The 26,619-nt window shown below is 57.3% G+C and overlaps 1 protein-coding gene and 1 long non-coding RNA gene across 2 annotated transcripts in view; one reads left to right on the top strand and one right to left on the bottom strand.

The window, feature by feature from the left end:
- KCNC1 (potassium voltage-gated channel subfamily C member 1) overlaps window positions 1-26,391 on the bottom strand; it is a 45,779-nt gene extending 19,388 nt beyond the window's left edge. The window contains exon 1 of the mRNA XM_067749706.1: window positions 24,622-26,391. Within this exon, the coding sequence (XP_067605807.1) occupies window positions 24,622-25,191 (570 nt within the window). The 5' untranslated portion in view covers window positions 25,192-26,391. The remainder of the gene's footprint in view (window positions 1-24,621) is intronic.
- On the top strand, window positions 428-7,119 carry LOC137230396 (uncharacterized). The gene is made up of 3 exons (XR_010946122.1): window positions 428-3,238; window positions 3,947-4,038; window positions 6,808-7,119. It is a non-coding gene; the product is annotated as an uncharacterized lncRNA (long non-coding RNA).
- Window positions 26,392-26,619: the final 228 nt, after the last annotated feature.

Raw genomic sequence — 26,619 nt, forward strand, 5'->3', positions numbered from 1 at the left:
GTGGGGTGTGATGTGTGTGTGTATAAGGACATGCATGGGGTGTGATGTGTGTATAAGGACATGCATGGGGTGTGATGTGTGTGTGTATAAGGACATGCATGGGGTGTGATGTGTGTGTGTATAAGGACATGCGTGGGGTGTGATGTGTGTGTATAAGGACATGCGTGGGGTGTGATGTGTGTGTATAAGGACATGCGTGGGGTGTGATGTGCATAAGGACATGCATGGGGTGTGATGTGTGTATAAGGACATGCATGGGGTGTGATGTGTGTATAAGGACATGCATGGGGTGTGATGTGTGTGTGTATAAGGACATGTGTGGGGTGTGATGTGCATAAGGACATGCGTGGGGTGTGATGTGTGTGTATAAGGACATGTATGGGGCATGATGGTGTGTGTGTATAGGGACATGCCTGGGTGTAATGTGTGTGTGTGTGTATAGGGTGGGGTGTGTGTGTGTGTGTGTGTGTGTGTGCATCTCCTAGGAAAATCAGGGTCTGGCTGGGCACTCTGGACATGTGTTCTCTGAGTTAAGACCATGACCCTTGTCCATGTCAGAGATGGTCCCTCACACACTAGCCAAGGGGGGTGGTGCCCCTTCCCTGGGACTGTCTCTGACTGAGAGAAAAAGGGTAGACGGGGTGGAGGTGGGCTAAAGGCCACTGCACCAGCCCAGGGAAGACCACAGGGAGGCAGGGCTGTGCCCAGATGGGAATCCCCTCATCCCACTGCACTACCCCCCTCAGTCCCAGGTGCTGTAGCCTGGGTAGTGGGGGAACCAAGGGCAGGAAAGGCCATGCCCAGGCCTCAGGGAGCCCAGACTTTTCCAGTGGGACAACCCCCTTCACTGAATTCATTCTCTGGATTCCAGACCCAGGTCATATCCAAAAAGGGCTGCCTCAGCAGCTAGGCTGGCCACTTCTGAGGTGGCAGAGGTTCTGTGTTGCTTTCATTCCAAGATGCACATTTTGGAAATGAAAATGTCATAAAATATACACAGGCTTAAAATAGTATATCTTCTCATATCCCCAACATGCTGTTATTTAGCTCATGGCATAGTTGAATCGATGGTACTTTGGACTTAGAGAAACAGTCATTAGAAACCCAGAGCAGCAAGACAGAGGGGCCCTCAGAGGTTCTTTATCCAAAAGCCGCCCCTTGTGGCCGGAATGGGGAAATGGAGGCAGAGCCTCCCACCCAGGGTCATGGAGCTTGCAGGGTGGAGCAGGGCTGAGAGTCACGTTCTCCTGAAACATCAGTTCTGGGCTTTCATCATCGTGGCCTCTGAGCCTTTGCTCATTTAACACGCGCTCCCAGGCCTCTCTGCTCTCCAGGTCCCGCCTGCCTTCTAGATCCTGGGTCAAAAGCAGCACGAGTCCGTCTGTCAAAGGAGGCAGCAGCTGGAGCAGAAATGGCCGGACCTTGAGGTCAGACCAGCCTGGGTTTGGGGCCCAGCTCGGCTGGTGACCTTGGACATCGCCCTTTTCTGAGCCTTCATTCCTGGACAGGGAAGGGGTGAATAACATTCCCTGCCTCCCGGCTGGTTGTGATGACGGGATGAAACAACCCAGAGAAAGTAAGAAGGAGGTGCTTGTACGCGTTGCTTCCGTCCCTACAAACTGGCCACCTCTTGCCTCAGTGGGCCCTCCCACCCGGCCCTCTCCCATCACAACAGCACCTTCCGCATCAGAGCACCTCAGATGTAAAAAAGCCAAGAATCTTATAGTCACGGAACCGCTGAGCTGGAGGCACACGGGAGACTGAGGCGGACACGCCCCTGCGTCACAAAAGAACACGACTGTCCTTCACAGAGCAACCCCATGCCCACGCTCAGCCATGTGGCACGAGTGAGGCCGAGCCCACGCTTCTGTGCAGGCCTGGCTGAGCAGCACGGTGACCAGTCTGCCCCTCCGAGGGCCAGTCCTGTCCCTGAGGACAAGGGGAGGGGTGTTTCCTGAAGGATGGCCCCTGAGGGACCCAGTGGGATAGGATTAGAGGAGAAGTCTCTGGATTTAACAACAAGGAGAACGTGGCGGGGGCCTAATCCAACGCCCTGGAAGGGTGGAAGGGAAAGCAGGGAGTAAGAGACCCTCCCTGGGGGAGTTTGGTGGGGCACGAAGGAGGCGGGAGCGGGCAGAGGCCAGTGTGCTGGGGGAGCACCGCGGAGTGGAGATGCGGATGCAGAGCCCTTGGCCGCACCCAGAGTTGTGGGTGGGACCAGACATTTACCTTTAATTTGTGTCCTCAGTCGTTCTGATGCCGCCAGCCCCATCCTGGCACGTGGGATCCATGAGGCCAGATAAGACCCAACTGCCTGGCAGCTCTGATACATAACGGACCTCGTCAGCCTGAGACCACATTTAGGGCCTGGGAAACAGGCGGCAAAGGCAGAAGGAGAAGAGTCCTGGGCTTGATTTCAGAGACCTGAGTTCAAATCCCAGCTCTGCCACTGGCGGTGTGACTGCAGGCAAGTCACTTTTTGGAGACTCAATCCCATCATTCTTAAAATGTGGACAATAATAATAACACAGTCCAGGAAGTAAGGCACTATTGAAGGGCCTGGGGGAAAAGCCAGGTGTCTAGGGCTTTCCCAGATCCAGGGTGGAATTCTAGGGCAGGAAGAAACCCCAAGACTGCCAGTTCCTTTGCTCACTGGTATTCCAGGAGCTGGGCCAAGGCTTCCCTCCGCAGAAATCCAAACACAGCATTTTGGGGTTTTTCCACCCAAATCGTTGGGGGTAGGAGAGTGACTGCAAGGGGCAGCAGCAACAGTTAAAGGGAGAAATGTGTCTAACCTCAGGGTTTTTTCCCCTAATTTTTTCTGCTCCTGTTGTGACCACTTGCCTGCAAACAGCAAACCAGGAGCAAATGACAGCCTCGTGAGAGCCAACAGCACAGCCCGCAGAGCCTGTTTCCCGGGGCCGCGGCCCAAGGTGGGATTGTGTCCCAGACCCCGCACCGCAGCCTCCAGCTGGTGAGGGCCACGCTGCCCAGGGCGAGGGTGACGTAACATGCCCACTTCCATGGGGTCTTCCACGTGACCCCCGGCCTTCAGGCTGGGAGGAAATGAGGCTTGACGGGAAAGGACACCCAAGGTCACGCGATGAGCTCCGGGCTTTCCGGCCTTACTCCAGTGACAAGAGGGAGGCTGATAACAGGAGCTGCCTGGTCTCGAGCAGCCCTGCTTCCTGGGCTCTCTGTGCATCGCCTCATTTAAACTTCACACCAGCCCAGGGCGGTAAGTTCTGCTGTTACCACTGCTTTTCAGACGAGCCTGAGGTTTAGAGAAGAGAAGATTCTTGCCCAAGGTCTCAGAGGTTCTCAGTGGCAAGATCGGTCCTACTGCAAAGCCCTGCATTTCAGGCCTCCCCCAGGCCCCTTAGGCAGCCAGGCAGGATGTCCACAGTGCAGGTCGGCTTGGCTGTGCCCCGTGAGATGGACACGCCTGCTCCAGCTTCGTTTCGACTTTAGCCAGCCACAAGGCTGGGTGCCTTAGAAGAGTGGGGCTGCGCTGTTCCAGCGCGCCCCTGTGGTCCCACAGGCCAGGAAGGCTGGGTGTCAGGGTCCCAGGAGGGGCCATCAGGAACCAACTTCCCACGCACTCCTGTGACCTGAGACTCCCTTCTGGAAAATAGATAGTGAACACCCTCTCCCATTAGCATCTGAAACTCGGAGAAATACCAGTATTCCACACAGGAAATTCCTCTTCTAGTTTAGGACTTCGAACTGTGTCAACTGTTTCCTGACATGCTTGTCTACTTTTCTATGGTAAACGATGACTTACGGAACCCTTCATATTTCCTCTTTCGCTCTGACTGCTAGGGAGCTCAGCTAAATTTAATGCTCAGTTCCAGACCAATCATTTACCTGGGTTTGGGGTATCACGATTTCTTCTCTTCATTATACGAGTCTTATTTTTTCTTTTATCTTCTTCTTTATTTCTAAGGATTCTGCTGTATGTGTATCTCATGGGCCTCAAACATCTTTGTGCCACAGATTGGAATAAGAAATACGCGACTGAGACTCCCAGATGAGGAAGTGAGTAGGAAGGCGGGGGCAGTTCAATAATCCCCTCTGGAGTAACCCTGAGCAGACGTCTCTTCAGGTGACCGCCAGCGATGGGGAGCTCCCGAGGCCACATTCTGTCTTTGGACAGCACTCCAGACATGCATTTCTTTCATGTTTAAGACAACCTCCCTGCCTCTTTCTCCCAGTGATCCCAGTTCTGCCCTCTGGGGTCACCAGGACATACCTGCTCCCCTTTCTCCCTCTGACGGCCCTGCCCACACCTGCAGATGGGCCTCGGGACCCACCCTGAGCCATCCCTCCTGTGCACCAGGCTTCTGCCAGCTTCCGTCCACACTCCTTTTCTTGGGCCAGCTCCCCGGGCTGTTTCAGAGCCTGGTTTTGTTAAGCACTCACTGTGCGTGGCCACATGGATGGCGCACTTTGCCCTTTTCAATGCTCACAGCCACCTCAGCAGCGGGAATATTTGTCTCCGTTGAGCCTCACTGACCTCTGCTATAAAGTAATAATGACGACTGTTGCAAACATGATCTCATTTATCTTTAAAAACCTCCCCAAGGGAAGTGTCATTAACTCCACTTTGCAGATGAGAAAACTGAGGTTCAGCGTGGTTAAGACGTGTGCAAAAAAAACCCAAACCCCACACAGTTCGGAAGTGATAAGCAGAATTTGAAACCAGGTCTCTCTGACTCTAAAACCAGCACACTCCAGGGCTTCCACTTACAAATCTCTTTCATGTCCACACACGCACACACACACACACACACACACACACACACACACCAGCTGAGCCATCAGCCAGACAGCTTTGATTGCCCCCAGTTGGCAGATGAGAAAACTGAGGCTCCAAGCTCCATGAAGTGTCCACTAGGAATCCACTGGGAAATTTCCCCCCAGTGCCCACTTAAGTTTTAGCATCGAGTCAAGGGTCCCGACTCCCCTTTTGGTGTGCATGTGTGTGTATATATGTGTGTGTGTGTGTGTGTGTGTGTGCGCGTGTGTGTGTGTGTGTTGGGGGGAGAGGAATAAAAAGATGACCCCAAGATGAAGAGATCAGGGAGGGCAGTGGACACAACCCAGGTGGGACCACAGCTAACTGCCCACATGTGCTCCCTCCAACAAAGATTTATGCCTTATCCCAGGCCTGTGCTGGGCACTGGGTACAGAATGAGCAAAAACAGCCACAGCTCCTAGCAGGGGAGACTGACATTTATCAGATAACCAGACAAGCAAATACGTACCTGTATGAGGGACGAGGGCTTTGAGGGGAATGCACACGGCATTCGATGGGCCTTTAACAAGTATTGGGGTTGGAGTGGCTCCCACGAGGAAGTGACAAGTGTACGGAGGTTGGAAAGATGGGTAAAAATCACTAGGGAAAGGCAGGGTGCAAGGAAGAGCATTCTAGGCAGAAAGAATGGGAAAAATTCCCGGTCCTCACCTTCCTTGACCATCAGCAGCATCTGAGACAGCTGATCACTCCCTCCTTTTTGTTACACTTTCTAGGGCCCTGCAGTCTCTTGATTTTCCTCCCACCTCACTGGCTGTTCCTTCTTGATGTCCTGTGCCATCTTGTCCCCAGCCTCTAACTCTTGGGGTGCCCCAGAGTGCAGTCCTTGGGCCTCTTCTCCATCTATACTCATTCCCTTATCGATTTACCCAGTCTGAAGGCTTAAATACTATCACCTATTCAAACACCATTGACTGCACACTCCCAAATATTTATCTGCAGTCCAGCACTTCTCCTGAACTCAGGACTCCATCATCCAGCTCCCTTGCGTCTCTGTGGTGGAGGTCTACTAGCCGCCTCTCCGACTCAGCACATCAGCTGAGCGCCTGCACCACCTCCACTGCCGGCAGCTTTCTCCATCACATGAGATGGCAACCCTATCCTCCCAGACATTCTTGCCAAAAACTCTGGAGTCATCCTTGACACTGCTCTTTCTGTCACACCTCACAGTTAATTATAAGGAAATCCTCTTGGCTCAGATTGAAATAAATCCAGAATCTGACCACTTCCCAGCACCACTATTACCACCCCGTCCCAGGCATCATCAGCTCCCCCTAGATTACGCTAAGAGCATCTTTTTTTTTTTTTTTTTTTTTTTTTTGCTAAGAGCATCTTAACTGGTCTCTCGGCTTCCAATATTCCTGGTGCTCTAGGACTGTTTTCAACACAGCAGCCAGGTGATCCTTTCAAAATGTAAATCTGGTCATGCCATTTCTCTCCTCAAAACCCTGCACTGGGTCCCCATTTCTCTCGGAGGAAAAGCCAAGGTCCTCGCAACGCCCTGCAGGTCCCCACGTGATCAGGTCCTCCATTCCCATCCGAGCTCCTCTCCTATCACTGTCCCCCTTCGCATGTTCCAGCCACACCGCCTCCTCAAACATGATCCTTAAACACATCAGACACATGCCCGCCTTAGGGCCCTCACACCGCCTGTTCCCTCTGCCCAGAGCCCCCTTCCCCGCATCCTCATGGCTCATTCCCTCGCCGTCTCACGAGGCCCACTCTGACCCTTCTAAAATCTCAGCCAGCGCCCCGCACTAACTGGATTTTCCTTCCTCTGCTTTCCCCCATTAGGCACGTACCATCTGTGAACACTAACTTTTCCACAGCTTTACGGAGGTATAACTTATATACAATATACATATACCTTTTATATACAACCTACACAGTAACATTCACCCATTCTAAGTATCCAGTTGGACGACGCTGGCACGTCACACCATCCAATTTTCTTATTTTCATCTCTGTTGTTTGTCTCTCTCCGCCCTTAGCATGTAAGGTCCATGAGGTGGCTGGATCTGAGGACCAGGACCGGCCCCGCCTTCTCGCTCAGCCATACCCCTCCCCACTAGTCGGGGAAGAGGGGCCCCTTCCCCGGGAACCAGGAGCACAGCTAAGCAAGAACACAGCTGCCCATCCTGTGTGTCTGCTTGTCTCAACCCATCCACCTACATGATGCGTACCACAAAGTTTACTCCCGCAGCCTCCTTAGGAAGCGACCCCTCCTCCGATGTCTACTTTCCCTCGCCTGCACGGGCAGTGCACACAAGCAGTGCACACTGACTCACCAATACCACATCTGCCTCTACCCTGCGACGCGCACAATTGTTGATTTCAGACCCGTGTTTACACCAGCACTGGCCACACTTACAGCAGATGTGTGGCTACCCTGGGAAAAGGATAATCTCTCCATGCATCGATGACTAACCTGGCCACAGATGCAGTCGCTAGTCATTCAGCTGTGCTCTCATCTGCTCCTTCCTCACAGAGGTTGTGTGTTACACTGGCAATGGGCAGTGACTGAGCGCAGATCCAGGTCTACACTGGCAGTGGGTACACCCACTGACAGCAGACTCATGTCTACACAGGCAGCAGGCACAATCACGTTCATCTCTTGTCAGTGGGCACAAAGACCTGCATCCCCACAGGCCGTGAACGTGGATGGGGAGAGTGGGCACAAGGGCACGAAGTTCCTTTCCAGAGAGGGCCAGACATGGCCTCCCCTCCCAGCAGGCTGCCAGCTAAAGGCTCTCGTTGTGGAATTCAACAGCCCGAGTCCTGCCTGGGGGACAGAACTGGCGTGGGAATGTGGAATTCAAAACCCGCACGCGGGCCCTGGAGTGCGGAATCTGGAATCTGGGGCACATGGCAGGAGATGAGGCCACGTCTATTCCCAGCGCCTTGCGATCACTCAAGGTGAGGAGAGACTCGGGCTGTGTGACTCCCAGCGCTGCCCGCCCCCTCCCCACCCCACTCCCGGGCCTGGCCCAGCCAGCCCAGGCTTAAAAAAGCACCAGGAAATGTCACTCTCTTTTTGAGGCGGTGCGATGGGAGGAGAGGGCCCAGGCAGGTTAGCTGCCGGCCTATTCAAAGGCAGGGAACAGTGACAGAGCCTTCAAGTCCTGAAGACCGTTTCCTACCCAGGCTGGATGGAATTCCAGCCCCTTCTCGCGGGCAGACGGAGCCCTGTCTAGTGCCAGCCCAGAGGCCCCAGCCTGCCCAACAGCCCAACCAGGGTTCTGACTGGGGCTGCGTGACTCCTGTGTCTGCCCAAGCCAGGATGGGGTCTGTGGCCTGAGCAGGCTCAGGGACTCAGGGGCTGTGGCTGGACCAGGTACCCTTCACTGTGCTGGGCCGCTGTGCTAGGCTGGCTCAGGGTGGCAGCTCTGGGCCCTGGCCACTGACTGCCGAATGTTTGGCCTGGGTGATGCCCGCTGCCTGCTCCCACTGTGCTGCCATTTCCCCATCTGCAAAGCGAGAGGTGGCTCAGACACCCTCCAGCTCCTCTTCTAGGGTCCCTGTGTTACCCTCAAGAACATCTCGATCCTACCAGAGACATAGCCTGGATGAGAGACCAGTGAGGGTGGACTCCTCCTGAGGGAAGGAAGCTCCAACGCCATCCGGCCAGCCTTGGACGCAGCTTTCAATCATTCGTTCATGCATTCAATCATCAAACATTCACTGCATGCCTATCATACACCAGGCTCCACTTTTCACAGCCACCTCTGGAAATCACAGCTTTAAATAAAGTTCCCAGCACAGAGCTAGGCACATAGTAGGAATTCAGTAGTGAGGGTAAAGACACCTACTGTGTGCTACATCCTGAACTGGACTCATCCTTAGCACTCTCACACACCCTGTCTCATTGACTCCTGCACCACCTCTGGGGTCCTTACTGCGGTTACCATCCAAATGCCACAAAGGAGGAAACTGTGGCTCGCAGAGGTTTAGGAAGTTGCCCGTGCTCACACATCTGGGAGGTGATGGAGTTAGAAATCGAAACCCAGCTTTGTGTGACTCCAGAACACACGCTCTTAACCACTCTCCTGGCCCCTCAACAAACGCTGATTGAATGAATGCCTGAGTGAATGAATGAAACTTTGTGTTGCTGCAATTTTGGGTTCCTGAGTGTCCGAGGCCATCCGTGTGCATCAGTGTGGGGAGCACGCGTGTGCAGATGTTTGTGTGTTTGCATGCAGAGCTGTTTTATGGATAGACTCTCCCTCCATTGTTGTCTTGGTCTTGTGTGTACTGGAGCTATACTTAGCTGCAGCTGTGACTGTAATGAGCGGTTAGCAGCGCACCAGGCACTCTCATCAGGACCTGGTTTCCCAGGGAGATCGCCGGGGGCGTGTGTGTGTGTGTGTGTGTGTGTGTGTGTGTGTGTGTGTGTGTGTGTGTGTGTGTGTGTGTGTGTGTGTGCGCGCGCGCGCGCGCGCGCGCGCGTGGTGGATGGGGGTGGGGTGCAGCCCGGTGCTGGGGAACACTAGAGCCGGGCTTGGGGAGGGGGCCTGGAGTGCTCAGCACTGTACCTTGTGCAAAGGGAGAGCCTTAGCTCCGGCGGGAAGAGTCTGCTCCCAGCTAGCTCCCAGCTAAGCCACTAGGCCCTGCCAAGCTCAACTCTTGGCCCCCTGTGTCTGTGGGCCCTTGACTGGCCCTTGCTAGGCAATTAGAATGAAAGTCTTGGAGCTCACGTCTAGAGTTTGGGAATTGATGCAAAAAAGCAGTTGGGTGATCGTGGACCTCAGTATCCCTGAGCAAGGGCCGTCCAGGGCCTCAGGAGGGGCCCCTCCTCAGCCAGGGGGCTGAGCACCTCCTGCCAGAGCCATCGGGGGGGCCTTGCTCACCATGGCTGGGGACCTGAGGAGGAACAGTGGCCTCCCCACCCCGGAACAGACTGAAATCACAGCTATGCTCAGTGCGACCTGGGGTTCAGAGGCCAATCCCCCACTCACTGCCTGCCCTCCAGTGGCCGCAGGTTGTCTGGAAAACTCCTCCCTGTCACATGGCTCTGCCTGTAACTTCTCTCCAGCCTGTCCTGGGTCTGCTCCATCAGAGCCTCTCACCTTTGAGATTGAGCCAGTCCCTCAGGTCAGTCCCTGCCCCCAGCTCTCAGCTCCCTCACTCCACAAACCATCCTCACATCCAGCAAACCCACACAGGGGCTGGGTGGCTCCGTCCTGCCTTCCACCCTGAAGTCCTCAGCTTCCAAACCCCGTCCTCTAGGATGTTTTCATTTAGTGACAGGTAGGACTTCCCCTCCTGCCTTGACGCCAAGAGACTAGAAATTTATCCATCTACCCTCACATCCATCCATTTGTTCACCCATCCGCCAAGCTACCCATCCAGCTGGGTATCCCTTCATACATCCTTCCTCCCATCCATTCATCCGTATCCACCCACGCACCCATCATTTTATCCATTCTTTCATCCACTTGTCCATCACCCATCTGTCTATCCAACTACCTCATTCTTGACCATGGAACCTAAACATAAGAGCACAGAAAGGAACACGAGCACTGCTCTAGCTTACCTTCTTACTTTCCCCAAGAAGACCTGGCCATGTTTCCCTTCCTCAATAAAGCAGGGATAATATCTAATCCTTCTACCTCACAGGGCTGTTGTGAGGTACATTGTTTTAGCAAAGATTTATTGATTCCATATTATGTAACAGGCACTATCATTTCTTAAGGTGGTCCTTGTCCTCTAGGAAGCTGCAGCTGGGTTGGGGAGACATGTCACCCCAATAGGGTAGCGGGGTCAAGGGCAGGAAAAGTCCTCTGGGAGAGCAGCTGTTCAGGAGGGGAATCGGGAAAGGCTCCAGAGGGGAAGCCTGTTCCAAGCTGCCCTTGAAGGACGGCTCCATCTTAGCCATGCAGAGGTGGAAGAAAGGGCATTCTTGGTGGAGCGGACAGAATAAGCCGAGGCAGGAGGCAGGGGAACTAGGGCATATCCTGGGGGAACGGCTGGTGTGCCTGGAGGCCAGGGCTGGGCAGTCTGCAAAGACAGGACGGGTGGGATCTCCTAGGCTAGCACAGCAGGGTCTGCGTAGAGCCATGAAAGCGGAAAGACGCATCACGTCAGTACAAACCACAGTGATTTCTTACTCCGAGGTGTTTACTCAGATCCCCAGACTGCCCGTCAGGGAAAAAATATCTTCTCGGTGACCCCCAGGCCTCGGGAGACACGATTCCTGCCGCCTAGAAGGGAAGCCAGCAGCTGGCATTTCTGATCTTTGTGTCACTAAATATATCATTGGTGACAGCGGCTCGTGCCCCTGACGTTATGGGGCTACCGGACGAGGCTTCCACGGCCTGCCTCCCTGTCTCTGTGGCTCATCCAGGACCTCCTTATATCAGCTCCCCTGGGGAATCTGAACCCAGGACCAGGTTTGATGTGCCCCAGGCAGTCAGCTCCAACACCTGCTAAGTGCCTCCCACGTGCTAGGCTCTGTGCTGGGGCTCTGCCCCTCTGGGACTCTTCCCCATTTCACAGGAGGAAATGGCTCAGCCAGATGCCACCTGCCCGAGCCCACCCTGAGGCAGGGGCACCAGAACCCTGGCCTGGCCATGGCCAAGGCCTGTGCTCTCGCCTCTACCCTGTCCCCTCCTCACGTTCCCCCTGCCCTTGGGATCTGGTCTCCTCCCACATACAGCCTTGTTCTGAACCATATTTTCTCTCTCACAAACTACCCTTCTGCCTCTGGTCTGAGTGGATTCTCCCAGCATCCCTGAGAAGCAGGTGATGCCCTTATGTACGCGTTGTAGATGAGGGTGCTAAGACCCAGAAGGACAAGGGCCATGCTCCAGGGGTGTGGGCTGGTCAGGGGCCAAGTTAGGAGCGTCCATGGCAACACGAGGAGAAACACACTGCCCCGGGGCTGGCCCTTAGCAGATGACAGCCACATGCGCTTCCAAGAGCCCTGCCCTCGGCCCAGGGCGCTGGCTGCCTCCAGGTGACCCAGCGGGTGACCGTGTTCCTCTCAGCGGCTCAGAGAGCCCCTGAGGTTGAACATAAAACATTAAGTGCTAAGATGGTGGCCCTGGCGGGAGGCTTGGTCTGACATACGTTCAGTCCTGCCCTGGTGACAAGGCCCAAGGGAGTCCCACTTCCCCGCTCTACCACCCGCATGGGCAGAGAAGGGCCCCGGGGAACCACCGAAGCCTCCCCCCACCGTTACAGCGACCGTCTTCAGAGCTGTCAGGTCCCTGTTCTCAGAACCCCCCGGGCGGGTGAGGCCAGCGTCTGCAGAGCACCCTCTGCAGCCGAGGTGGCCGAGGCCTACGAGGTCACAGGGCTCACGGCCGGCGGAGCCAGGTTTGGACCCTGGCAGTCGGAGCCCCGCAGTCTGGCTCCAGTCTGGCCCGTCACCACCACACTAACCATGTCTCTCGGCGCACCCGGAGCGAGGGCTCTGCCACCGGCAAGTGCCGACAGGACCTTTGCCTGGAAGGGCCCCTCACCACTGGCCCCCTCCAGTCTCCCTCCAGCCCCACACCCCCTCAGAGAGCAGCTCACCCCAGCCTGGTGGCAGCCCTGTGTGGCCCCAGCGTCTCCCCCTGGGCACAGCTGGCCTTTAGGAAGAGGAGGACGGAGGCCCTGGATTGTGGTGAGGCAGGAGCCCTTCCCTGAGGCCCGGCTCCCTGGAGGTCCAGACTGTGCAGCCCCTGTGGCCATGAGAGGGGAGGGGACGGCAGTGCAGGCGTGAGCACGGCTGAGAGCTGGGAGGGTACACACAGGCGGTGCCCAGTGTCGGGGGCCCAAGGGGGCTGTGGGGAGCTCTGCTCTTTCTGACCTCCCGCTGTTGCCTGGCTCTCCGAGCCCAGCCCAGGACGCTGGCTTCCCTCTGTGCTCGAGCCCCAGGCACACGCCCGCTCAGGACTTTTGTATGTCCTGCTCGCCCTGCTCCCCAGATGCCACATGTCTCCTTCCCTCTCCGCCTGCAAGTCTTTGCTGAAACGTCACCTGCTCAGGGAGACTTTCCCTGCCACATGAGTTAAGTTGCCACCTCCGGCACTTCCTGTGTCTTCCCTCCACTTTCTATCTCCAAAGCTGTCCTCACCATCTGACACAGGGTATAGTCCATGTAACCGTTTGTTTCTTTTTATTCTCCCTGCGTGAGAATGTAAGTTTCTTGAGGACAGGGATTTTTGACTGTTTCATTCTTTGCTCTACTGCCAGCTTCTAGAGCAGTGCCAGCAACCTAGTAAGTAGGTGCTCAATAAATATTTGTGGAATGAATGAATGAGTGCTAACAGCAGCCCCTGACAGGGGAACTACATAGACTGTCTTTATGTGGATAGTAGGGGTATAGGGAGAGCAGTCCCTTCCTGCACTGTGGATGGGGAAGGAAGGAAGTGGTGGGCGGGCGCATCACAGGCAGTGGGCCAGGGGCTCACAGGCAGGAGCCAAAGTAGAGCAGGAATAGGGTTGCCAGGCTGGCAGGGGAAGGGTCTGGGTTGAGCCAGGGTGGAAGGGGCGTCCGAGGCCCTGCACAGGCTTGAGTGAGTTTCCTCTGGCTGCTGTGGCCCGGTCCGAAGCAGCATCAGAGCCTGGGCCCAGTGAGGCTGGCTCCTGAGGCCCCATGAGCTCAGCTGTGTGGGGCTGCCCCAGCTACTATTAGCTTATCCCCACCCAGCCTGGCGTTGGCCTGGCGGGGCAGCCCAGCCTCAGAACGGCTACTGTCCAGTGGCGCCAACAGGAGCCCCAGGCCTTAGCCCCCAGGCTCCTGGGGTCTGCCTGGCCCCCGCTGCCACTGCTGGCTGTGCCTGAGCATCCCCTGTAAAGAGGAGACATTTCAACGCCCTGAGCTGTGATGCATGGCTCTTGTCCACCAGCCCCACCACACGGGCACACTTGTCAGCATCTCAGGTCCCCGGGCTTGGCTCCCGATCAGAGCCTGATGTCAATGGCCCTCCCTCCTCCTCCCCCCGCAGGTGGAAGTTCCATCATCCATCGCTCTCATTCCCCTGACACCTGGTGAGGGAGGCCGAGTGGCCCAAGACAACAGATGGGGTGACTGAGCCCTCTGAAGAGGGCTATGACCCGCCCATGACACACAGCAGACTCGTGGCAGGACCAAGAGAGAATCCAGGCCTGCCTTCCAGGATGACCACTGAAATCTGGTCCCTGGGAGACAGATTCTGGAAGAAGTGGCCCCCGGGGCCAAGTAGGTGAGGGGATCCCTAGAGAGGTATTTGAAGGGAGAGTCAGTTGCTGAAAAAAGGAAGCAGGTGGTGAACAGGTGAGGGCTTGGCTCTTCTAAAGCCAAGCGCTGTTAAAAAGACAATAATGGAACCCACGATAATTAAGCACTTATGGTTCGGGTTCTGGGCTAAGTGCTTAACACATTCAATCCTCCCAACTTCCCTGTGAGTCAGGTGCTATTAATATCCCTCTCTTGAGGCACAGACAGGTTAGGGAACTTGTCCAAGGTCACACAGCTGGGAAGTGGAAGTGGGGCCGGGATTCCAATGCAGGCCTCCTGGCTCGAGAGGCCATATGTACTCTTAGGAGATAATGGGGCTCCAGGGCACGTTGCCAACATCAGGTAGCCAGGAAGTGGGGACCGGCCCTGAAGCTCATGCACTTTCTACTGAGCACATGACTGAGGCTTTAAGCAGGGGGATTTGGGACAAAAAGCATCCTAGGCCTTCGAGGGGAAGAGTCTGTATTGAAAACCACTAACTAATGCCTAGAACTTCCCACGAACACAGCTGACAGAGGAAAGGGAATAATGATAGGGGAAAGGGGAGGGAAGGAGGTGGACGGAGAAGGAGTTGGGGAGGGAGAGGGAGAGGGAGGAAAAGAACGTGGCTGGCCTTCAGGAGAAACAGAGTCCCAAGGGAAGTCAGACGTGGGCATTAGGCTGGACCAAGTGTACCTGGGAACTCGGTGTCCCTGCAACGTCACCATTCTACGAGCTGTGCGTCCTGGTTTTCGGAAATAGTTTCTCAGCCTCTGAGCTCTGGTTGTGGGTAGTGGTTGGGTCGATGCAGAGTGAAGCAGGAGTTTGGAGAGATGGAAGGGCCAGGACGTGAAGAGCCTCCTCTGGCCCTGGGCGGTGACAGCAGCAAGTGGGACACTGCCCTGACTGCGGTTTGCCCCCCACGTCCTGATGAGAGCACTACAGCTCTCCTATCACTGCCTCAGCCTCTGCCTCTCCATCACTGCTCCAGGCTTGGGGGGATGGAGGAATTGTGTTCCCAGGTGAGGCAAAGAAGGGTAGGACAGCCAGGAACAGGCTCAAAGGCGTCATGCCGATGTCTGACCTAGGCCTTGAACTCTGGCCTCCTTATCCATTCTCTCAGTGATTACGTATTTAGCATCCGCTATGTGCCCGGCCCTGTTCTAGGTGCCAAGCACAGAACAACGGGTAAAAGAGACAGAAGTCCCTGCCCTCTTGGAGCTTATATTCTAGTGAGGGAAAGAGACAATAAACAAGGTAAGTGAGTAGAATATGGTTCGATGGTGTTAAACGCCAAGGAGAAAACGGGAAAGCACAAAATGCGGGAAGGGAATGCAAGGGTGCAGTCCGAGAGGAAGACATCAGAGTCCAGGCCTGAAGGAGGCGAGGGAGAAAATAGTGAGGGGAAAGGCTCCAGGTGGAAAGCAGGGCAAGAGGACAGGTCCTGAGGCAGAAGCAGAAGCACGGTGCCGGCGGAAAACCAAGGAGGCCAGACGAGCTGAGCAAGAGAGCGGCAGGAGAGCAGGGGGGGGAGGTGGGGTGCGGGCAGCTCGTGCGGAGCCTTATAACCCTCGCAGGGACCGGGGCTTCTCCCCCCGTGAGACCAGAAGTCAGAACGAGCAGAGCCCAGCGGTGGCCAGATCTGACGAGTGTTTTACCAGGAGGGCCCTGGCTACCCTGTGCAGAAGGCGTGGGCAAGGGCAGAAGCAGGGGGGACGGTTCACAGTGATCCAGGGGAGAGAAGATGGCGGCTTCAGCCAGGAAGGTAGCAGTGGAGGTGATGTGGGTCCGGGAGACGACAGGATTTGCTGATGCGTGAGAAAAAGAGCGGAATCAAGGACGGTGTCGAGGTTTTTGGTCTGAGCACCCAGATGGATGCGGCTGTCATTTACTGAGCTGGGGCATCACCCCCCCAGGCACATCGCCCTGATGTCAACGTCTTGGGCGTGAGGAAAGATCAATGTCTTGACCCGTGAAGTTCTGTCAGCCCGCACGCGCCCATCCAGGCCTGTGTCCTGATACTTCCCCTCCACCGTTTCCTGGGAACCGTTTCCTGCCTCAGCACTTCTCAGAATCTGATGTGCGTATGATTCATCTGGGGATCTTGTTAAAATGCAGATTCTGAATCAGTAGATCTGGGGGTGGGGGCCCAGGGCCTGAAACTCTTCATTTCTAACAAGTGCCCAGGTGACGGGGATGCTGTTGGTCAGAGGACCACACTGAGTAGCAAGAGCCCCCACGTCCCAGACCCCACGGCAGGGCCTCCCCCTCTGAGTAGCAGCTTCTCCGGGGAGTGGAGTAAGCATCCTGACCACCTCCTCCCAGATCTAACAGTCAAATTCTCCAGGGACAGAGCCCAGGAGCCTGACCTTTTGAAGCATCCGAGGTAAACTGAGAGTCACCCATGGGTGGGAGTCCTCCAGCAAACACCCCTGCAGCCCCCATAGCAACTATTACAAACACCCCTACCCCAGCCCCGGCCCATCCAGCACAGCAACAGCTCACTGCCCCCCTCTCTGCAGCGCCCCTACACCAGTGGAGCTGGACCCCACACTCTGCTCCAGCCCCTACTGCCTGGCATAGCCTCTCGTCTCTGAGTGCACCTTTCTGCAGCTCCTGGAGGGCAGCCAGCCAAGAGAAGGGTCTGGAGAAGAGGGCGGCAGGTGCCACCCCCTGGGCCTGAGCAAGCACACTGGAAAGAGGTGGCACCCCCGGGGCTGTGCCACGAGAGGGCTGGATGAGTCTACATGCCTGATGGCTCACAGGGGCCCCACGTCCGTGGCGACCCCTGGCAGGACGGGCTTCCTATGCCTTAAATGAAGGAATGAGAGCAGGCCTGAACGAATGTCGGAGGAAGCTTCTGAGACCCCCATCCCTGGGCTCCTGCCCGCTTGGTACCGGGAGAGCTCGCATGTGCCCTGGAGAGGATGTGGAAGGAGAAATAGGGAAGGCCTAACCTGGCTCCCACAGCGCCTCCGGGAAGCTGCAGCCTGGAATTCTTAAACTCCTGGAGTGTCAGACTGGAGAAGGGACTTGGTGGTCATCTAGAAGGTCCTCTGTCTTTCACAGGGAGAGAAACTGCAGCCTGAAGGGGCGATGGAACTTGCCTACGGAAGCCTGGTTGGCTTAATGGCCTGGGTACAGATCTTGCTCTGGTGTAGTTGCCTGATACCTACGACTGGGGTCTTGTCTGTGGCCTCATCTCTCCATGTCCCTGGGTGGGTGCTAAGCCTGAGGGCCTGCCTGTCCCCAGCCACAGGCCCCCAGAGCTGACCCACTGACCTCCAGCTGGAATCATGCAAGCCTGGGGACTTCCTGTCCAACCCAGACCCCTCACTCCCAGAGGAGGTCAGTGAGGGCAGGAGCAGCCAGGCTAAGCCTTAGGGACCTCAGGGGATGGGCTTCCATGTTCAGCTGAGAGAGGGAATGGATGAGCCAAAAGCTAGAGGCTGGAATGAGGGCTGAAGATGAGGAGGCCAGCGGGGAGCCTGGCAGAAGGGAGCAGCGGGACGCACGTCCAGCTTCCAGAGCAGAAGGCCTTGAATGCCGAGCTGAGGAGCCAGCATGCTCACCATACGTCACCTCTTGCCTGTTAACTTCTGAGCCTCCCAAGCCCCCTGCTGTTTGCCTGCACGGCTGCTGGGGGCAGTAGAGGCCCCTTCCGAAAACCCTCTTCTTGGGGGCTCCCAGAGCACCCTCTTACCCCACCAGGCTGGACCCTCACCTGCCATGGTTCAGGGGCTAGAACTCTCTGAGCAGGATTCCCAGACAGGTTTTTGGGAAAGAGTCTTTGGTGAGGGAGGACGGGACCCAGAAGGAAAGCCGAGTGGGAGCCACAGTAAGCCACACACCCCAGCATCCCTGCAACAGTGACAGGAGGCAGTACTGACCAGTGGTTATGGACAGAGCTCCGGGGTCAGGCAGACCCACAGCTGAATGCCGCTCCACCACTCGTGAGCTAAGTGACCTTGGAAACATTACTTAACCTCTCTGAGCCTCAGCAGCCTCATCTGTGGCATTGGTATGATAATAATGGTACAGTTCCATGGGAGTTTGGATGAGAATTAGATGAGAACATGCACGTCAAACCCTTAAGGCTGTCTGACACGTAGTAAGTGCTTCAGTAAACAGCGGCCATTAGTACTGTGACTCAAGAAAGGAAGGGGCTTCTGGAAAATCCTGCTTGGGGGATGATAACAGGATTTGGACCAAGTCTGGGTTGAATGGCTGAGGGAGGTCTTGACCAGCTGTACTGGGCCCTGGGAGGGGAGTGGGGAAGGGAGGTGGGAGGGCAGGTAACTGCAGATTCTCCCTCACTCAAGGGAGGAAATCGGAGGTGTAAGTAAGGAGAACAGTGTGCCCAGGTAGGATTTGATATTCTTTTAAAACTGAGAGCCCAAAGAAATGCAAACGGCCAGGTCCTGGGCCAAGAGGCTTGGGGTGTGAGTTCAAGCCTCGCTGATGGGCTGTGTGGTCTTAGGCAAGTGTCTTCCCCGCTCTGAGCCTCTTCCTCCTCCACCGGATGAGGGCAGTGGCTAGAGGTGGCCTGGGAGTACCCAACAGTCCCGTGCATGTGAAAGGTGGTCCCTCCCACACAAGTGGTTCCCCTGAACGAGGATCAGGCATCTAACTGTCCCTGGAGCCTCTCAGGCCCCCCTTTCCCTGGAGCCTGCACCCAGGGATGGGACGCTCAGGCCAGGGGTGTGGCCAGGCTGGCCCGGGGGCTGATGGGAGACAGCGGCTTGACCTTTTGGTCCAGAGCAAATGCACTGGTCATGAGACTGCTCAGAATAGCCATATAACTATATTCAGCCGCCCTGGGAGGCCCCGAGATCCCTGGTCCAGGCAGTGGGCCCTGGAAAGAGCCCCCACCAGCCCCCCTCCCCCACCTCTGAGGAAACACGCCTCCCTCTCTGGGAGGATCAAGCCAATCTCCTCCAAAGCTCTGGCAGAGTCAGAACGCCCAGAGTTAGGGAGCACAGATTCCTGCCCCCAGAGAACCAGACTCCAGACACTCCCTGAGGTGTCATAAGGTGGATGGGGTTCCCAGCCACGGAGCCAGGAGTTAGAGACGTGGGTTTCTGAACCAGTCCCCAAGTAGCGTGTTCACATGTGACCTTGGATAAAGCACTCCTCATCCAGTTGAGGTGGATGGGCTTCAACCTCCTCATGTGTCCTAATAATACCTCCTATTATACTGAGTATGTAAGAAGCTTAGACTCCGGAGTGGGAGACAAACTGGAATCAAGCAAGGCTGCTAATGAACATTTTATTACAAACTAGTTCACTTCTCCGAAGGGAAGGACTCTGGTTCTGGACCCAACCTGTGGGGTCCAGGAAGCCATTGCCAGGGAACTGATGTTTGAGGTGGGATGTCAAGGATAAAGAGGGGCAAGCCAGGAGGAAAGAGTGCTCCAGAGGGCACAGCCTATGCAAAGGCCCTGAGGCTGGGAGACCCGGCATGTGCAAGAAACTGAAATGAGGCCAGGATGACTGGAGCTCAGAGAGTGATGGAGAGAGCCAGGCCAGAGGAGCCTAGAGAGGCAGGCAGGGCCTGAGGGCTACATTATGGGCCGGGGAAGCACCAAAGGGTTTTAAGCAGGCAAGGAGGTGAGCTGACAGATCTGTGAATTGAAGAGCCCTCTGTGGTTGCCAAGAAGAGGATGAAATGGAAGGGCCAGGGGCTGGAGCTGGGAGAGCAGTCAGGAAGCTGCAGGAGAGGTGGGCCTGAGGAACACAGTGGTGGCTGGAACCAGGACAGTGGACATGGAGACAGAGGGCAAAGGATGGAGTCTAGAGAGAGTCATGAAGTAAAAGGATAATCCAACCAAAAGGAGTAATAACAGCAGCCAACGTTTATTGACCTCTTACTGCATGTCAGGCCCTGCGGCTTGGGGCGCTGCGCCAAGATGCAGATAACTCAGTTACTCTTGCCATCAACCCTCCGGAACACATTCTATCATTATGCCCATTTTAGAGGCGAAGAGGCTGAAAGATTCTGACTAGAAGACACTTGGTCTGTGATTTTCATTACTGGGAGGGGAGCTGGTGGGGGGCTGGAGTACCATTCAAAGACACGAGGACACCTGTGAAAGCATCGTGGGAAGGAGAAAAACACTGAATGGGGGACACACTGTGGTGGGGAGCACTTGGGGTGGCAGGAGGGGAACACACCCAGCCCTTCTCCACTGCTCATGGGTCTCCTTCACGTGTTACCATGACTCAAAGTGGGGCCCTGACCTGGGGGAGTGGGCTCTGAGGTGGGGGGCAAGATGCTTAGGAAGTTCCTGATAGCTTCTCTGTCCCCATTCCCTCTGTACGCCAAGCCAGGCCAAGAGCCCGGTGTCAGATGGGACCCAAGGGACAACCAGAAGTCTCTGGCTGGGCTCTGCATCCCAGCTTCCGGGTGAGATTCCTTCCCAGGGATTTGAGGAGGGAGAGGACTACATCAGGTCCCAAAAAGGTGAGGACAAGGCAGAGAGACGCAGACCTGGCATCAGAGGAGAGCTGAGCAATGGGGTAGTGGAGGAGGGGCTTCCCAAGCGTGCGGCCATTGCCTCTTCTTTGTCATTAGAAAGTCAAGGGACTTTGGGGGACAGATATCAACACACACACACACACACACACACACACAAGATACTCTCTGGCCTGCAGCGCAGGGACTGCCATTGGTGGTGTGTGACCTGACACAACAATGTTCCTGATGACAACATGAAAATCATAGATAAAAGCCAAGAGCCTCAGACCCGTGCTGGTCCCCGGGGAAGACAGGAGGGCAGGTTTCAAGCCAGGGCTGCCCCAGCACAGCCCTGCCTGCTCCCATATCTCCACAGCTCTGCGTGCTAGCACTGCCGTTCCCTGCCCTCGCCTGGCTAATTCCTACTTGCCCCTCAAAGCTGGTCCCAGTGTTACCTCCCCTGGGGGTAGTTCTCCCTCGCATAGTCCCAGGAAGCCCCTTCAAGCCCTTACCGCAAAGCGTCATCATCATCCTTTGCTTCTGCGTCTGGGACAGCACCCCTCACCCCAGAAGACAAGCTGGGCTATCCTGTCCCGGCTCACCTCCTCACCCCTTACCCCCTTGGGCTGGGGGCCCAGGAAACCCGAGGAGAGAGGGGCCAGGGAACCCGCGGCTCCAGCTAGTACAGTCACTCCCGAAGCGCTCAGATGGGACCTTCCACCCCAGCCAAGTAGCCCCTATCTCCCAGGGCCACCGCTAAGGCCTGCAGAGGGGTGGCCTCACTGCCTGGCCTGTGCACCAACAACTGACCTGAGCTAGAGCAGTATTTCCACTGAGGATGGGGAATGGGGTGCAAAACCGCTCCCTAAGGCAGCTCAGGAGTCCCAGGAGATGGAGGCAGCAGGCAGGAGGCTGGTCTGGAGTTTCGTCTTCCTCAAGGCACACACACCCAGACGATGCAGGGCCTTCTCACATACGAGCACACACAGCCACACTGACACCAGGTTCTCACACACAGCTTCCGTCTCACACACCCCTCACTACACACGGTCCCTGTCACACATTGGGCCCTCACCCCACACAGCCTCACACACAGATGGGCTCGTGCACACAGCCTCACATGCAAGGCCTCACAGTGTCACGCCTGCCACACACAGAAATACACTCACCTCAAGTCTCTTACACACCCCAAGAATCTCCCTCTCTCCCTCTCACACAAACACACACACAGCATCTCTCTTACACATACAGTCTCTCTCTCTCATATACGCACTCTCTCCCACGCAGTCTCATTCTCACACACGAAGTCCATCTCTCAAAACACACAGAATCTGTCTCCCTCACATTCACACAGAATTTCTCTGATACAGAGACTCACAGAATCTCTCTCACATAGTCTCAACACACACACACAAACACACACACACACTCCCAGAGTCTCACTCATATGGTCTTTCTCACATGCATGAAGAACCTCTCACACCCACACAGAATCTCTCTTACACAGATTCTCACACATACAGCTTTTCTTTCATGCACATCTACAGTGTCACACACAGGATTCTGGTCTCGAATCCAGAATAAACATTAAAATCCCCACCCACGAATCTGAGGCGGCTTGGGGCACGCGTGGGGAGGGGTAAACAAAGGTGACAGCAGTGGCGGAGCAGCGATGGAGGGGGCAGGGCGGGCGGGCAGCCGGCTGGGCTCTGCGCAGATGCGCTGCAGAGAGGCAGCGCAATGCAGCTAGGCCAGCCGGGCGTGCAGCGGGAAGCCTGGGTTCTAATCCAGGCTCTGCCCTCAGTTCCTGCGTGCCCTTGGGCAGGCCCCAGTGTCCTCATCTGTCACCCAAGGGAGCTAGAACAGCCCTGTGTGCCTACGGGGGAAGGAAGGTGGCACAGATAGGCTGTGGGATGACACTTTCCAACCCACCTCCACCCCCCAACCTACTGCCCAGCTTCTCCCTCAGAATCTGCTCTTCAGTGGACACTGGAGAGAGCCAGGACTTTTCCGTAAGGTTTTGTACCCCAACAAGGCCCCATTTATCCAACCCATTTATCTGCATGGGGTGACGGCCACCCCAAAGCAGAGGAACGGCCAGTGGGAGGAGATGGACAGGGCAGAGGGCTGGAACGTGCCCCACGTGACCCCTGCCTATCCTGAAACTCAGGGGCACAGGCCAGAGCCCTAAAGCTGAGCCCAAGGAGAGGGGTGGGGGGACCCAGCCTCTTGCTGGGGAGCCCGAAAGCTGAGAGGACCCTATGGAAGTTGGGCCTACTCTGCTTCTGGGGCCAAAGGGGTGGTGGTCACGGTGAGATGCTGTCCGAGGTCAAATGCAGGCTGAATGGGCAGCTGCTCTAACCCAGGCCTCTGCCCCGCATGCCCCCCCGCCCCACATGTGCCAGTTCAACCTCCCAGTCCCCTTCCTCCTGCCCCTCCCCACAGCTCAGCCATAGCCTCCAGTTACATAATCCCCTGGCTCTGGTGGCCTCTGTCAGGAGAGGGGAGGGGAGGGGAGACCCCCGAGCGTCTCAGTCCACTCTGGAGATGGCAGGGAGCTGGGGGCCAGCGCGGTGGAGGATGGGGTCCCAGGAGATTTGGGTTCCAATCCTGCTTGGCCTCTAACTCCCCAGGTGACCTTGGGCAGGGTCCTCAAAACAGGGGGGCTAACTCTCTCCCTATTACTGTGCTCCCCCAAACACACACACATGCACATCTGAGCTAAGGTTTAATATATAAGACCTGCTGCCCCCTCCCTCAGATGCTAAAACATTGAGTGTTTTATCTCAGTAACACATCCACCAGGCCTGTGCCTACACACAGCCTTTCTCTGCCATGGACACTTCAGTGCCCACCCTCCAGTCCCCTTTGCCCACTGGAGTCAGCTGGGCAGACACTCCTGCCCCCTCCCCTGCCCGAACCTCCATCCCTGGGCTCCAGGGGGCAGGAGGCATGGGATGTGGAGCAGTGGAGGAGAGTGGGGCAGCAGAGGCAGTGTTTGGACTGGTAGGGGGTTGGTGGGTAGCTCACACATGGGGGAGAGGCTCTGCTTTAAATCCCAACTCTGACCCCTCCCCTCATGCCACAGCCTTGGTTCAGGCCTCTGAGAACAGAGCCCAGCAAAAGCAAGACGTGTCTTCCAGCGTAGATGGCTTCCAGCGTAGATGGCTGGTGTCTCCCTTTGGGGCTCAATTAAAGCAGCAAGGACGCTTAGAATTTACCAGACCCCCTCTCCCATTTTATAGTTGAGGAAAGTGGTCAGAGAGGCCATCTGAGGGGCCAAGGTCGGCAGCAGGGTGCCCTTTCTCCCTGGCAACAAGCTGCTGTCACTAAAGGGGAGTGGCTGATGAAGACACACCCACCTCTCACAAAACTTGTCCTCGCAGATCCCCCCGTAGACCCATTCTCTGCCCCAGCAGGTCCGAGAGGAAGCATAGGCAGAAGCCCAGTGGCCCCCTCAAGCACCCTCTCGTTTTGACAAGGCAGAAGGACAGGCTCTGTTCCCAGGAGCAGGTCTCAGAGGGATCACAGCCCCCTCCCCAACTAGCTACCAATTAATTATCCATAAACATTCCCCCTCGGCCATCTCCCCATGGCCTGAAGCTGCTCCCTGGGGAGGGGTGGTCTCTCTCTCAGGCAGCAGACCAGGTCTCAAGCCCTCTTCTGTGGGCCCTGGCTGGGTCCAGGTGGCCCTTAGCTGGGAGAGAAGAAGGGCTGTAGCTTCCCTCCCCACACCAACATCTAAAGGACAGTTCACACTTTCACCCTGTACACCTGCAGAGACGCAAATATGCACACACAGGCACTCCTGCACACTCAAACATACACACATGCTCACTCATTCCCACTACATACCTTACCCACCCAAATATACACCACCACACTTACATAAATATACACACACAATCTACTCATACACACAAACACACCCATTCATACTCACCCATACACATTAAATTTGTAATACAGACACAGACTTTACATATGTACAAAGCTAGTCACCCTTCAGGAGAGTCACTCTGTCGCTTACACGCACGCACAAACACCCCCCTTTCACTTCTGACTCCCTAGGCACCAGTTTTCGAATCCACCCCTGCCCTCGGGAGGCAGAGGACCTTGACTTCCCCGCCCCGCTCTTCAGATGGGTAAGTTGTCACTTACCCGCGCGTAGCGGGATGAGTAGGGGTCCTCGAAGAGCGCCCAGATGCGCGGCTGCCAGCGGCGCCAGAAGCCGCCGGGCCGGCCGTCCGGGGAGTCGCTGAGTGCCAGGCGCTTGGTCATCTCCAACTCGTCCTCGCCGTCGCCTGAGTCGCCGGGGCCGTCGGCGTCCGCGTCGTCGGCGCTGTTGTCCAGGGGCGCGCCGCCGAAGCTGTCCAGCGCCTCCTCGGCGTCGCGGTGCTGGCGGTACGTCATCCAGCAGCAGGGCTCCACGTCGGTCTCGTCGATGCCCCAGAAGGCCAGCTCCTCCTCGTAGAGTGGCCCGCACACGTCGGCAGGGCAGTGCAGTTTGCCAGTGCGGTAGTAGTTCAGGATGTGCGCGAAGACGCCCGGGTGGCGGTCGAAAAAGAACTCGTCGGCGCGCGGGTCATAATCGAAGTGGCTGTGGGCGTCGGGCTCTGCCAGCCAGGCGAGCCGCGTGCCGGGCAGCGTGCGCAGCGTCGAGCGGTACGTCTGGTGGCGCGTGCCGCCCACGTTGATCACGATGCGCTCGCTTTCGTCCCCTTGGCCCATCGCGGCGCCTCCTTAGGCATGGCGCGGCCCAGCGACACCCATGGGAGCGGCCGCCAGGGGGAGTTGGCGCCGGGGAGGGGGGCGCGCGACCTCCTCCCCCCTCCCCCCAGCCGTCGGGGAGACAGAGGACCTCGGCTCTGGCTACCCCCAGAGCGACTCAAGCCCCTCAGGGCGCTTTCTGTCGGGTGCTGGTCCAAGGGCGTGTGCGCGGGATCCCCAGGGTCTCTAGGCGCCAGATGTGGGAGGGAGCTGGTCCGGCTGCGGAGGAGGCAGAGGAGGAAAGAAGGGAGGGAGAGAGGGAGGAGGAAGGGAGGAAGGGGGCGGCGGCGCTCAGCGGCGAGCCCCAGGAGGAGGGAAAAGAGGGTGGGGGGGCCGGGCTCCCGTCCCCATCTCAGCGGGAAAATGGAGAAATCGACACAAAGCTTTTGGGGGGAAGGTCAGCTGCTTCCAGGGCCGGTCAAAGACCAGCCCCTGGAAGGGGGAGGGGAGGGGAGGAGAAGGAATCTGGAAATTCGCGCTCTGCTGTGAGGTGGTCGCCGCAGCACGCTCTCGGCGTGGGGGAGATGGATGCCCGCTGCCTTCCTCCCTGCGTGGACCGGCTGCGCAGGGCGGACTCCGGCCCCCTCCCTCTCCTTGCCTGGCTGCCTGCTCCCCGCCGGCGGCGGGCGCGCCCGCCCGCCCGCCCTCCTCGCTCCTTCTCCCCGCCTCTCGGGGGAGATGGCGGGCCCCCTGGGCAGGGGCACCAGGGTTGCTGCTCCGTGCTCCTGCTGCGGAGCGCTGCGCTCGGTGCGCTCCGGCTGGACCTGGGGCTCTCCGCTGGGCTGCGCTCCGACTCGACTCCGGCGGCGGTGCTGAAGGGACAGCTCCGGGACTGTTGCGGAGCTCCGCGGAGCCGGGAAAGGGTTCTCCGGGCTGGGCTCCGTCTGCGGGGCCGGCGGGCACTGACTCCGGTGCCTCTGCGCCCTGCTTGTGGCAGGCTGTTGGCTGTGCCGGCCGAGGCGAGGGGGCCGCGGCGGTCGGACCGGGGAGGCGGGGGTGGCGGGTCCGGGCGCGGCGAGGCAAGGCTGGTGAGGCCGGGGAGGCGAGGCGCGGAGCGGCCGCCGCCGCCGCGACGCCGCTGCTGCCGGGGCTGCTGCTCGGCTAGCTGGCTCGCTTGCTCGCTCGCGCGGTCCGCGTCCAGCCCGCCGCTCTCCGGACACTGGCACACGGCGCGCGCAGCCGCACTCGCCCCCGGAGGGAGGTGCCGCGCTGGGTCCTAAAAAGCCCTGATTCCGCGCCCCCCTCCCAGCCCCGCGCGGAGCCCGGCCTCCCTCAACCCCGGCGCTGGGGGCGCCAGCCCGGCACCGATCCTGCGCCTCCGGGGGACCCGCCGACGCTCCGCCCCCGGGGAGCGCCACTCAGTGGGCGGGGGCTCCGGGAGACGTCTCA

This window comes from Pseudorca crassidens, chromosome 9, assembly GCF_039906515.1.
Source record: "Pseudorca crassidens isolate mPseCra1 chromosome 9, mPseCra1.hap1, whole genome shotgun sequence".
Lineage (NCBI taxonomy): Eukaryota > Metazoa > Chordata > Mammalia > Artiodactyla > Delphinidae > Pseudorca > Pseudorca crassidens.